We start from the raw sequence: 13,930 nt of genomic DNA, 5'->3' as shown, positions 1-13,930 counted from the left end.
GATCAAAAAGAATACGAGAAGAATGATGATGGCGGTGAAGCTAGAAGTGTTAGCGCACCAACTGCAACCGTCAGAGGGAATGAGGATGAGGATCGGGAAGATGAGACTGGTGATGGCGGTGAGGCAAGTGGGGCTATCTGGACCGATGCCCAGTTTAAAGAAAAAAACGCCCCCCGCCTTTTGAGTCGCTGGACCCACCCACCTCCTGCGTTCCGGCCCGGGACCTCCCACTTCACAAATTAAGCACTGGTACTATTCATCATCTTTTTAATCCATCGACCTGCCACTTTAAGATAAACCATCGCATGCACAACATTCCGGACGAGATAGCGAGACCAGCGGGGTCTCCGTGGATTGTTATCGGGTCTGGCAGGCGAAGGAGGCGGCGTCGGGAGAGGAAGCAAAAGCGAGGCTGCAGGCAGAGCCGGCCTGTTGACTAAGCCCAGGAAACAGCTACTCAAACCTCCACTGCCAAGCCTCTACCTCTTCAACGCCAGATCCATGGTAAACAAGATGGACGATTTGGAATTACAGCTGGAATTACCTTATTCTATTCTATAATCGGCTGGTCAGTGCTATACTAGATACTACTGATATATCTAGTATCAGTACTAGTACTCAATACTTAAGTGACTTACCAGTCCAATGAGGATTGTTATTTTCTTGTTTACAAGATGCCGCGGCTGACAAATCCTGAATTTCTGTAAAGATAACTGTCCAGAGATTTATAAGCACGCAGTGCTTCACCACTGAACAGCGAGGGAAAGTTAATGAGGTAATTATACACGTCTGGGTGTTCCACCTCTGGCAGTTCAATATCCACTGACACGGTCATGAAAACTACGTCCGGTAATCGATAAGGGTCACTAATCTGTAGGTCGTTTATTTTAGACATATATCTAGTTCATTAGAAAAATGAGCCGTGTAGTCCGTCGGTTATATTCAGCTGTGTTGTTGACCGACAAGATGGCGGCTGTTTACATTCCAGCCGGGATTCGGTCACGTGACTGCAAGAGGTCTATAGAACATGAACATGCTCAGAAGGTTACAGGCGCAGAAGGCAATCCTGTCGCACATTTACATGGCTAATAACTGCCTATCAAAATCAGAGGTTTAAACCACCTTTCATTCCGATCAAGCTCGAATCAGACTATTCACACGTTTTTAGCGTCCACGTAAACGTAGCTAATGTCGTATAAATCTAAGTTTGTTTCAACTGTCAAAGGGATTATGCAGGTGCTTTATCATAGCCTTATGAACACCGAGTTTAATCAAAGTGTCGCCAAAATCTCAGACTTACAGCTACTAGGGACAGACTGACTTATAAATCACACTGATTTTAATCTACATGTTAACTGTATAATATAATTTGGTGGAGTCCATCTTTGGTTTGGCAACTTTTTAAATACACGAGGTGGAACTTTAACACATACGATCGCTTTCTCTTCCGTCAAAATGGCTGCCGTCAAAGTACAAGACACTTTAGGTATACATTTTGATCTAGTCTACAAGGCATGGATACAGCTTTAACACCCGGTTCGGCCGTCAAACATAATCGACAATCCAAAACCTCTTTCAATCCACTTTTGAGAAAAAAAAAAAAAATCACAAAATCAGTACCCAACAAACAAACAAACAAACAAACAAACAGTCATGTGGTGTTTTAATCACAACCCACAGCGCATATGGTCCTTTAAGAGGAGTTGGAATGATCAAGACCATGAGTAGGCATATCAGACGCTCGCTGGCCGTGCTGTGAAAATTGTCCATGCAGACGCTCATCTAAGTTTCCAAATCTGTCATTGCTTAACTCGTGAATACTCTCATTAAAAAGCTTATAATCTCTGCTTTCCAGAGAAATCTATCTGGTTAAGATCTGTTCAGTACTTTGGGAGTAACAGCAGGTTGAAGTCGGTACAACAAAGTAAAAACTCTGCTCGCGGGACGTCGGGAAACTGCCGGTGCTTTTCTTTTTGAGTCATAGGAAAGCGCTCAGGCTCTCTCTTTCTCTCATGATCGGTTTCCCACTGGATTACTCATGGATATCAATCAGATCACTTTTATAGGGATGTTCTCTCGCTCTCACTCAGTGCGTTTACATGCACATAGAGAAAATCAAATTTCTGTCGTAGCTCGACTGAAATCAAAGTTCTAAATGCCATGGAAGCACCTTAGCTCAGCTGAATTCGAACCGAACTGGATTTCTCGTAATCGAGCTACGCGACCTAGATTATGCAATTGTAGCCGAGCTACTTAGTGCATGTAAACCCTATCGAGCTACGTAGTCGAGCTGCTTACTTCAGCACTGCGCCTTCCAGAAGTGACGAGACCACAAGCGGGAAACACAACAGCCTCGGTCGGCATGACAACAGTAGTAGAAACGTGCACTTCTGGAGCAATGAGGAGATAGAGTTCATGCTCATTCAGCTTAAGGAGTTGAATGAATGAATATATCTCAATGTTGCTGTCCTCGTCGTCATTCTTCTTGTGAACACGGAACTGATAACTTTGTTTATACTCTTGAATAGCTCTTCTTCATGACGACAACTGGAAGTGTACCAACACGATGGGGCGTGTAGCGCCACCTGTGGCTCGGGTGCACAATGTACCTCACACAATAGCTCGATTTCCTTGTGTGCATGAAGGATTGGATTTCTCTGGCACCCCTGCTGGGACCCTTAGCTCGATTACCGACAGTAGCTCGATTTGGATGTGCATGTAAACGCACTGAGTGTTTCCGATGAAGTATTTTGCAAAATTTTCCGTCTGCTAGTTTTGATGTTATGATTCACGGGAGACTTTGAAATGAGTTTTCGTAGCTTTACCTACTTATTTTTTCAAATCAAACTGATTCCTGTAAATAAATAACTATTTTAGAATATAACTTGAGTTGTTTTGATGAAAAATATTGAGATCTTAGTGGTCGGGATGAGATTTTAAAAAACCCGAAGTCAGAAACGCGAGTGTCAATTTCAGTTCAGTTCAGTGAATTGTTAATTGGATGTGGATCAGACAGTTTTTTCGAGGTTCGCCTTGAAAGCTGTGAATATTAATCGAAATAATCATTTATATTCTTTCATATAAACACTAGTAGGCCCTACGGAGAAATACAAAGCCCTACAGAGCACAAAGAGGGGATTAGAAATAATCTTTTAGTACTTTTTTTTTATTTCGATCAAGAATGTGATGTGAATGATGTTCAGTGCTTATTGATGCAGATTTTATAATCAACACCGATTTCTCCTCCTTTGCGATGTGTAAATGAGTTAAGATCAGCTTTATATCGCACAAATAAAGCCATTTGGTGAAACTTTGAAGAAGAGAGTGTACCGATTTAACGTACTAATCTGCATAATTGGTTTTTACTCATTTTACAAACTTTGTATTCAGTATACAACCATCTATGTTCACGCCAATTTCCATATAAATATCTTGGAAAAAAACCCAACATATCATTAAGAAAAAAAACATTTGATCTCATTGGTTAACGAGGCCCATTTTGGACCACGTGATCCTCAGACAGAATATTACGGTACTTTTCTAAAAATGAAGCCGTTTCTTCAGTCTTTGATTTGTAATATCTGGAGAACGGATAAACACGTTTTAATTCTGTAAAAAGTACGTTGTTCTGCATTCAGTGAGAGCAGTTTCAAGCAACTTGGACTGAATTTGACTTTTCACCTGATATGCCTACCGTTAGACTTTTGTTTTCCGTCTCTATTCCACGACTCTTAATTACTGCAGAACCACTTCGCGAACAATCAGCAGTAGTGCAACAGATTTAAGGAGGATTTCACAAACATGGTTCAGCCCTTTTCTTTATTTTATTTTTTGCTCCCCTGGCCTTTGTCTAGTATCGAGTACTGATCACACTGCTTTAAAATGTCTTAATTAAAATTCCCCAGGACAAAAAAAAAACAAAAGAAAAAGAACACAAAGTGGGCTGCCAGAAAAAGAACACCAGATAACGTGTGTTCAAGCTGCAGGAAATGAGAACCAAGCAAACATTTAAGAGCGTTCGAAAAATTTCAGCCAAGACATGCAAGCCGATCAGGAACGTACAAGGAGAAAACGGCAAGAAACAAAACAACAAAAAAACAAACAAAGTGGCGCTGCCTGCTGTAGAATAAATAACTTTACATTCCCATGTCCCACTGGAGTTCAATCCTCTGACGAAAAAACAAAACGACTGAGAAGGAGAGGAATAAAAATAATACTAATAACAACAACAAGAACAACAAGGACGCCTCCTGAAGTCCCAACAGAATCCTCACCAAGGCATGTGTGTGTGCCACGACAAATACACAGGAAATCATGGAGCAGCCTCCAGACGCATCTTTTTTCGAGCAGTCTGTAACCAAACCCTCGTTACTTCTTCTGCTTCTTGAAGATCTTGAACGGGGTGTGTTTCTTGCGGCTCGTGGAGTCAGTGTCTTCGCCCGTGGAGCCGCTGTCTTCCTCCAGTGGGCTTTTCTTCGATGAGATCTGAGGGATGCGACTCCCGCCCTTCATCGCCGCTATCCCGGGAAGCGCTGTTGGAGACGGCGTGTCTGGTTCGGTCGAGTTCGGGCTTAAGGAGCGCGACGATTCTGACATGGAGCCGTGGATCTCGCTCATGCTGGCTGACTTCCCGATCCCGTAGATCTTTTTCATCAGGATGGGGCTGTCCGAGCCTCCGTCAGGAGAACCGCCCGAGTCGGGGACTCTGTTTCCACCGTTGGGAGCGTGGAACGGAGCCGATTCCTCGGAGCGCGAGTAGGACCCGTGAAGAAGAGACGAGGGCTTCGTGGGCGGCGTCTTGGAAATCAACGACAGGCGTAGCTGTTCGCTGGTCTGAGATACGGACAGGGAGGAGTCCGAATCGGAGCGGTTCAAATCCCTGAGGAGAAAGATGTGTTAATGAGGCGGGATCGTAATCAGGGATAGGTTAGTTTTTATTGTACTGCCTGCAGTTTTGTTCCAAGTGATCATGTAAGCAAAAATTAGAAAGCGAGTCAAGCTGAGGGATGCGATTTGACACAAAAAGCGGTGCAGAGGTGCCAACATCGCGAAAACCGAAAACAAAAAGCCAAGCACACGAGATACGGTAAGTTCAGCACGACAACTCCATACTAATAGCAAAACCACGCCCTCTTGATTTCTATTGGTTCACAAAAGTGAGGCTCAAAGTGAACAACGGACGAAGTTCATCGTGATAAAGTTGGCGTGAAGCGAAAGTGAATCTTTCGCATCTTGTATCAGCGTAATAACTTTTCCGCAAGGCAAATTCATGTTTGTTCACGTCAGTTCACGTTTTTGGTGAAAAGTGTAGTCTTTGGGTGTGTCTGGTATCGTCATGGCAACAAATCAGATATGGTAAATGGCAAGGATAAACTGTAAATGTTGGCATCTCTGGCAGGGTTATAAAAGTTAAGCAAAGCAGACAGCAATACAATGTGTGTGTGTGTGTGTGTGTGTGTGTGTGTGTGTGTGTGTGTGTGTGAGAGAGAGAGAGAGAGAGAGAGACATGCTAATAAAGAGCAAAAACATGATGATGGCTCAACACACATGCATTGACGCTTGAATATCTGGAAGACGAGACAATAGGATGAGTTCAGAGATACTAGTTTTGTGAACCGCGCTACTTTCATGCCAGGCAGGATGCGCGCGTGCACACACACACGCATGCACGAATACCCATAGCTTCTACTGCGACGAGGGGGCGAGTCTGGAATGGGGTCCATTGGCTGGAAAGATGAAGGATAGAAGGAGGAATGAGGAGCAGAGGACGAGGAGGAAGAGGAATAAGAAGGAGAAGAGGGGTAGAAAACGGAAGGGTGGGAGACAGCGAGGCCCAGCGTGTCAACCTGCCCGTGAGACTGGCGCAGATTGGGCCTGGGCCAGGACGGCGGGTATGAACTGCCCTCCCCCTGGTGCCCTCCGGCCGCGTGGCTGCTCTCTACAAACCTCTGAGAGCCCATGGCCAGCTGCGGGTCAATGTGCCTCTGGCGAAGAGACATCATACTGGGAGCTGTGGACACAGAACAACACATGTTACACCGGTATCTGAGCGAGTACAGCAGGAAAGAAAAAAAAAGAAAAGAAAAAGATTGGTGTCAGGAGGTGTGGGTAAGCAGGAAGTTCAAGTGCAACTCAAGACTCAGGTAAAGAATGCGGGGGAGGGGGGGGTGAGACATGAGATACAGCTGCTTTATCAGGAGAACAAACACGAAGTACAGCGATAACGACATTTTATTTTCTTCAAAACGAATTCGATGTGAAACCGGCTCACTTTCGACCTTAATTCAAATTCCTGTTCTTTAGTTTGAGATCTTTTCATTAGAGACGTCATATTAAGATCTGAGAATTACAATTCAGGCTGGGAAAAAAAAAAAAGTTTATGATTAGATTGGACCGATATTCTTAGCAATCCCTGAATCCTAAAATAACGAGGCTCATTTTATCCATCATGAGAAAATAGAATCACAAACGTTGTAATATCTGTTATAAAAAGAAAGAAAATTAATACACATCCTTGTCTTGCTCATTTGTGACCCCTCACGGAATCCAGGGACGCATGTCGGCCGAAACGAATCCGAGATAATCGCAAAAGTAGTATTTTTTTTTTCGAAATTTGTGATTTTTGTTTTTTCCATCATGTGCAAGTTGAGATCTTGAAGAATGCAATCAGTATTTCAGATAATAGATTGTTTTGTTGGAAAAGCATACATTTTTTTGTTGCAAATTGTCTCGTTTTTGTCAGGACTGTAGCCTGCTGGGGGGTGTGGGTAAATTACCATATGGGCCATTCACATGATGATTTAAGTCTTTTGTTTTTTTCCGCGAATCAGCTGTATGATACGAGCTGAGCTCGTGGCTACTTAACTGCATACAGGCGTGTGATTTCACTATGGAATGAGTTACTAAACAGAGCGCAGAGGAGCTGAAACACCGCGAAGCAAACAGACACTCGGTATTTACATCGGAGATCACCATTTCTAGCAAAAAAAAAAAAACGCAACCTCGTTTTCCAGATTGAATGGAATACTTGAATGATCGGATGATACACGGACCGTTCTAGGATTACATTCCATCGGAGGCATTGGTGTGTGCAAGGCGCCGTTTCTCTTTCTGATGGGGTGAGTTTATTAATCTAAGGCTGTGTGGTTATTTTTGCATGTAACGGAGAGTGTTGTGGTTTGGTTAAGCCTAGGTCACAACCGGACGTACGATTTTTTGGCCGTGTGATTTTTGGCGTTTCCCAAATCGCTGCGTTTTTTTTTTTTGTTCATGGAGAAAGACGCGCGTTGGCCGTAAGTTTGTCTTGCAACCTGAAAAAAACGTAAGCGCCCGTAGTGTTTGTTTGACATGACAAAGAGCCTCTGCGGCCGGTCTACGGCTCGAAAATCAGCACGTCACACGCGCGCTCTCGTGCGTTTCACACGCGCCCTCCGTGTGTTTCTTGCGTTTTTTGCATGTAGGCCGGCCGTAGGAGCGCGTACTGTACGGCCGGTTGTGACCGAGGCTTTACATGAAACTAGCGTTGTGTTAGTTGTGTCATCATCGTGCTATCTTTCTTTCTTACGGTGTGAGTAATTTTTCAACCACAAAACGTTAAAGTATACTTTAGGACTTATTTTTGTACTTCATAATTGTGTTGGGCATACTTTGCATGGAAGGAAAACTGACGTGGTGATCTTTGTTTACATGAAAGTAGTATCGTGCTAGCTCGTAGGGGGTGGGGCTTTCCTTAATGTCATGCAAATGAGCACCATTATGTGCCCGCCCTACACCCAGAGTAGCTGAGATGGAAAACTTTGAGGGCGATTTTCTCCCTTTCCTGTTTTAAGAGGTATACACTTTCAAAAGGCCACACATTCTTCAAATATTGTCAGATCTCCACATGGAAGGCATCATTGGAAAGCTTAGAAACTGTACTTTCTGAATCTGTCAATAACTCAAAATGCCCCCGGGCCGACATGTGTCCCTGGATTCTGTGATCTGCCACATTTTAATTAAAACTGCTCATGAATTATTTTAAAAAATATATATTATAACGTGCATTCCTATAGAGCCCTTTTTCCTGCATCATGAGAAACCATGAAGGTTTTGGAAATATAACTCATGAATTTGTACAGAACACGCGTGTCATGCTTTTCTAGGAAAATCATCAACAACGAGGTGCTGTGATGACGTGATGTCGCTGTTAAGCTACGGTCACAGCAGGCAAACACTTGACTGTCACACCTTCGTGCACTCGATCGGCCACGCCCGCTCACAGGACCCAGTCGTTATGAGAAACACCTGATGCCGATTTGAGCGCAATCAGCATGCGCAGATAAGGACGCTGTTTTCACAGAGGTTTTGCGAAGTATTATCATTATCACAGTCACGTGTGCTTCTAGCCATGTTTATGACTGCTTTCGGTTTTGTTTTGGTAAATATCATGCCCGCTCTGTAAACAAACACACTTCCTGCACTTACATCCGTCTACCGCCGCGTACCTGACAGAATACTTGCAAAGTCTCTGTGAAAACAGCGTCCTTATGTGCGCGTGCTGATTGCGCTCAAATCTGCATCAGGTGTTTCCCATAATGACTGGGTCCCAAGCGTGTGCACAAGGATCCTGAATGTAAATACGCTTTTCCAGTCTCGGAGAAGGTCACATTATGTCGAGCCGCTGTGTTGTTGAGGCTCCCGTGAGCATCGGGGATATGGATTTGAGACAAATACATCTCAAGAGGCTCGACAAAGATTCCCTGAGCTTCCCAAACCCATCTGCAAGTCTTCACAGCTTAGTTTGCTGAGGAAAACATTGCTGCTAAATTTCAACGCGTGCACTGAAATATTTTGCAACGTTTTTGTCCACTCATGACGTGGAGACTCGCTAAAAAACAGCTCTCAAAGCTCGGAGAACATTCGCCGTGCGTCACGCGACTGGTGCCGATGCAAACAATTTTTTTTTTTTTTTTATCAAGTATTCACGAGCTGTACTGTGACCAGGGCCTTAACACCCACAAGTTGATCATTTTCCTATAACAGCATGTCCCCAAGTGTTTTATTCCTCTTATTCTACAGTAATTTGTATTGATTACAGAATGACACGTCGTACGTTTTAAAGCGCTGAAACTGGAAAGTCTGTCCATAACTCCTAAACAAACACCTCCTTATAGAAAACTACCAGATCAAAGATTGCACTTTTTTAAATATAAATCCGTTTATGTGAAGCATCCATCGTACAAATCCCCATCGAAATTGTTACCGCAGAAAGGGAATGCCGCTGTGGGGGGGGAAAAAAAAAACACTTAAATATAATTGAAAAAGAGTGAAATTTTCCTTAGCTGTGTCCAAAATCACTCTCATATTCACTACTCCCTACTCACTATGAGAATTAGGGAATTACTATACAGAGGACTATATATGTGAGTGAGCTCGTTGGTAAAATGGAGGCAAAAAAAAAAAAAAAGAAGAAACCACTTTCGGACTCTACTCCGCTGCACGGTTATTTACATCACTACTGTCGCACGGTTAAAACGTGCCAGATCAGTCGGCTGGTGGGTTTTCAAAATAATAAATAAATACACGCATGTATTTTTGTGATAAATCCATATTATATTTCCCACTTTAATAAATACAAAGTACTTGATGTCCGCTGCATCTTTCAGTTCTTTTAAATCAAGGCTGAATACTTTTTCTTCTTCCAGGGCTCAACATTAACTTTTAAACCCATTTGCCCTGGGGGGAAAGTGGGAGTAAATTTCCACTTGCCCCCTGTTTTGCGAGTACTATTTTTTTTTTTTTAGGAAAACCGTAGAATAGTTGTGAATTGCAACATGAAATGAAGATCCCACATTGAGTTGAAGTTTATTATTAAGTTTGGTTACTGGTTACTTTTTACTTGTATCGGACGATAACAATTTTATCCAAAATAGTTTTTCCTGCCTTAGTTGATTTATTTCCATTTCACATGCGTGCAGCTGTTGTAAAGTTCACTGTGTTTGTGTAGAACTCTCTCGCTCAGACTGTAGGTTCATTACTCGATAATGTAGAAATCATAAAATAGAAATCTATAGCAAAGTTTGTATGAAGAAAACAATAGGGTGCCAAGACTTTTGAACAGTACTGTGTGAATATTTATACATCTTTTTTTTTTTTTTGTTATATCATACACCTCTAGGCTAACCCGCCCCCCGTGCTGCGTCATGACAGACATGATAATGTTGGAGTTTAAAATTGTTTAGTGTGTAGGTTGTGGGTGTTTTATACAGACCTGGCAACCTGTAACTGAATCAGTGCAGCCGGTCTGTCATGACACAGCACAGGGTTTTTTATTTCTTTAATTGACCTAGAGGGGGATGATACGGAGCCGTACAGGGGACATGGTGAATAAAAAAATTAACAAAGCGTGGGAACGACTTATAAGGCGTGTGCACGAGATATTAATGCGCACGCACGAGTTATAACCCGTGCGCACGCTTTGCGTTAAGGCGTGCGCTCGGGTAGTTAAAAGTGAGGGGACGAGTTACAAATCATTCCCTCGCTTTCGTTAAGGCGTGCGCTCGAATTATAAAGGCGTGCGCACGGGTTATTAAAAAGTGAGGGAACGTCTTAAAATGCGTTCCCTCGGTTTATATCCAAGGCGTAGGAATGATATCCTATGTCGTTCCCTCGACTTATTAAAATATTCCCACAATATCCTTGTTTTCGTTTATCTCGTTGCCTACACACACACGTACACACAGGCTGTAGCTCACCATGGTAGCTCCGGAAATACTAGACGCTATTTTATTCTATTTTAATATTGGACTCCGATACACAGAAATCCTCGATGCACTCGCATCCCAACATGGCTTTATTATAAGTCTGAGACACCTCAAGAGAGTTCTGAGACAGAATGGGCTTCGCCGTCGTAGTTTTTCTGACCTAAACTCTCTTGAGGTGTCTCAGACTTATAATAAAGCCATGTTGGGATGCGAGTGCATCGAGGATTTGTGTATCGGAGTCCAATATTAAAATAGAATAAAATAGCGTCTAGTATTTCCGGAGCTACCATGGTGAGCTACAGCCTGTGTGTACGTGTGTGTGTGTGTAGGCAACGAGATAAACGAAAACAAGGATATTGTGGGAATATTTTAATAAGTCCAGGGAACGACATAGGATATCATTCCTACGCCTTGGATATAAACCGAGGGAACGCGTTTTAAGACGTTCCCTCACTTTTTAATAACCCATGCGCACGCCTTTATAATTCGAGCGCAAAGCGTGCGCACGGGTTATAACTCGTGCGCGTGCATTAATATCTCGTGCACACGCCTTATAAGTCGTTCCCACGCTTTGTTATTTTTTTATTCACCATGTCCCCTCTACGGCTCCGTAGGGATGATATGACCAAAAAAAAAAAAAAAACCCAATATATAAATTAGTGCTGTCAAGAATGTCGCGTTATTAACACGTTAACTTGACTCAATTTTAACGGCGATAATTTTTTTATCGCGAGATTAACGCTCTGTGACATGATGCCACGCCCCGCACAGCCAGAGTCCTCTGCCCTCCCCCGAAGAGCCACGGTGCTCGGCTGCTTAGGTTTCGTTTTCCCATCGGCAGCTCCAGCCCGACTTTGCAGTGGCTGTGACAAGACGTGTTATGCTCTGCAATAAAAAAACAAAACAAAAACATTGGTACAACCAGTGTTCGAACTATGCCGATATTTTCGGGGGGGGGGGTCCCTTATTTTCCCTTGGGGGGGTGCTTGCGCTTGTCTCAGAGCGCGGCTCTCCATCGCGCGCTCACTTCGGATATGCAAATGCTTCCCGTTACACACGATTGCTATGTCAATAAACATCATTTTGCCAATATTTTAGAGACCCCCCAACATTTCCCAAATCATGTTTTCAAGGGATCTCATGTCTGTTTCAGGGGATCTCGGATCCCCCGTGTACCCCTGTAGTTCGAACGGTGAGCAAGCCCATTCACTTTTTTATGCTGATAAGAGAATTACAATGGTTTTTCATGTGACAAAAATGTGCGATTAAATTGCGATTAATAACTAATAATTAACTATGACAGTCGCGACATTAATCGCGATTAAATATTTTAATCGCTTGACAGCACTAATATAAATATTTTTGCACAGGGCTGTGCTTCTCTGATAACAGAAACAAGGCTCCGGCTCTCTCTGCTCTTAATCTGTTCTGTTCTTTCAGGATTTATCGCGCATGTCGCTCCTTGTTGAGTTTTTTATGCCCGAGTTGTTTGAAACCAGTCTGGGTTTTCTGTGTCGAATAAGGAAGCGGCTTCACCTGTAAGAAAATCAAACACTTTCATGAAGGAGCTGACTCGAATGCGAGCAGGAAAAGAAAAAAAATAAAATAAAATAAAAAATAAAACGAGATTCTTAACCAAACTCTTCCATCCTCACTTCCGCCTTTGTTTTTGTAAAATACATTTGAAATACAATCGTGAATTTCTCTGGAGTTTTCAGGCTGAGCTCCTCTCTTCGTATTCTTCAACCACTTCGTTGTTCTTGAATCATTTGCTTCCATTTGTTAACATTTTTCTTGATAGCGGAGAGACGGTGATGCCTTTCATCCATTTCTCTGTTTGAAGAAGCAAAAACGGCGCAAAAATTAACCATACTGACGACGGATTAAGCCTCGCTTGAATGAAAGACGGGATCACGTGATGCGTGAGGTCATGCACAAGGTCTATAAACAGTAGGCGTACCGTACTACAACAGCGGGGGGATGGAAAATAACTTGCAAAGCAGGAAATGAAACCGAGACTCAGAAAACAGCCAAGACATGATGGCGGATACGTAGCGAGGGACGCTTTTAGGAACTGAAATAAAAGATCAAAAAGCCTCATTTTTGTGGTGCTAGATCGTAATATATGCTCATTCCAACTTGCATATATTACGATCACCCAAATGCATGTTTCACTTGCCCCGGGCAATCGGGCAGTCCTTAATGTTGAGCCCTGTCTTTACCGCCGCCTTTTATTAAATCAAAAGCTTATTTTCTCTTACTATTTTTTAAATTTAACTTAAATGTCCATTTATAATGCGTTTCTTCCTCCATCCATTCACCCCCAACACATTTTTTTTTCCCTTTCAGCGTGACCGCAATGCATGATGGTATGTATATGTTGCTCGGTTAGTGACCATCGGTCGTACACTACTTTGCACGATGCATTGTGGGATACTACGAGTCCCGTATACAGGGTGTAATAATTCTCACTATCCATTCGGACAGCGCTACAAAATGGCGAACTCACTATATAGTCCACTAGTGAGTGATTTTGGACACAGCGCTTGAGTAGATGCACTGTCAACCATCTCACAAGAGCAGCACGCGGTTAATGTTTCTCTGTTCATTGAGGTGTACGTGGTTTGAGGTGGGTGAAAGGAGGAAGTGCTCAAGTGGGGCAGGTGGAAAGGTGATGAGAGCCAAAATTAAAGACTGGAGGTCACTCACTCATGGATCCGTAAACTGCATGGCATCTAGAAGGTTGGGTGAGTGGAGTATGAAAGAGGAACGGCTGTTAAAAACCGGGGATCCTATGAGACGCTGAATTACAAAACTTGACAAATAAACATACAATGAACAGGAATGAGCGTGCTTTGGTTTCGCACTGGTTCTGGTTTCTGCCAAGACCGTGAATACGCCAAGAGGTATAAATATTGTTGCTATTATATTATATGATTACATATTTAAGACTTAAGGCAGTTAAGTGACTGGAATGATCCAGAAAACAAGTTCACAAGTTTAACAAATGTCAAGCCTAATATCTCGTAACATAAAAGAGATTTGTGCTGTGTTCACACATACCGGTACGAAAGTGGTATAACTGTATCGATACAAAGTATACCGGTACAGTTTAGTGCATCTGTCCACACTAGGGATGGCGAAAACTAAAAAAAATCTTGACCGACCGCCGAGCCTCATTAGCCGGT

At 42.9% G+C, this 13,930-nt stretch overlaps 1 protein-coding gene across 1 annotated transcript in view; it reads right to left on the bottom strand.

Annotated features, from left to right (window-relative positions):
- Positions 1 to 1,646: 1,646 nt before the first annotated feature.
- Positions 1,647 to 13,930, bottom strand: part of stim1a (stromal interaction molecule 1a) — a 211,054-nt gene continuing 198,770 nt past the window's right edge. The window contains 2 exon segments of the mRNA XM_060897769.1: positions 1,647 to 4,879; positions 5,947 to 6,010. Of these exon segments, the coding sequence (XP_060753752.1) occupies positions 4,369 to 4,879; positions 5,947 to 6,010 (575 nt within the window). The 3' untranslated portion in view covers positions 1,647 to 4,368.

Source organism: Neoarius graeffei, chromosome 17 (assembly GCF_027579695.1).
Source record: "Neoarius graeffei isolate fNeoGra1 chromosome 17, fNeoGra1.pri, whole genome shotgun sequence".
Taxonomy (NCBI): Eukaryota; Metazoa; Chordata; class Actinopteri; order Siluriformes; family Ariidae; genus Neoarius; species Neoarius graeffei.
Note: the sequence above shows the minus strand (reverse complement) of the source record. Positions and strands in the feature narration are given on the sequence as shown.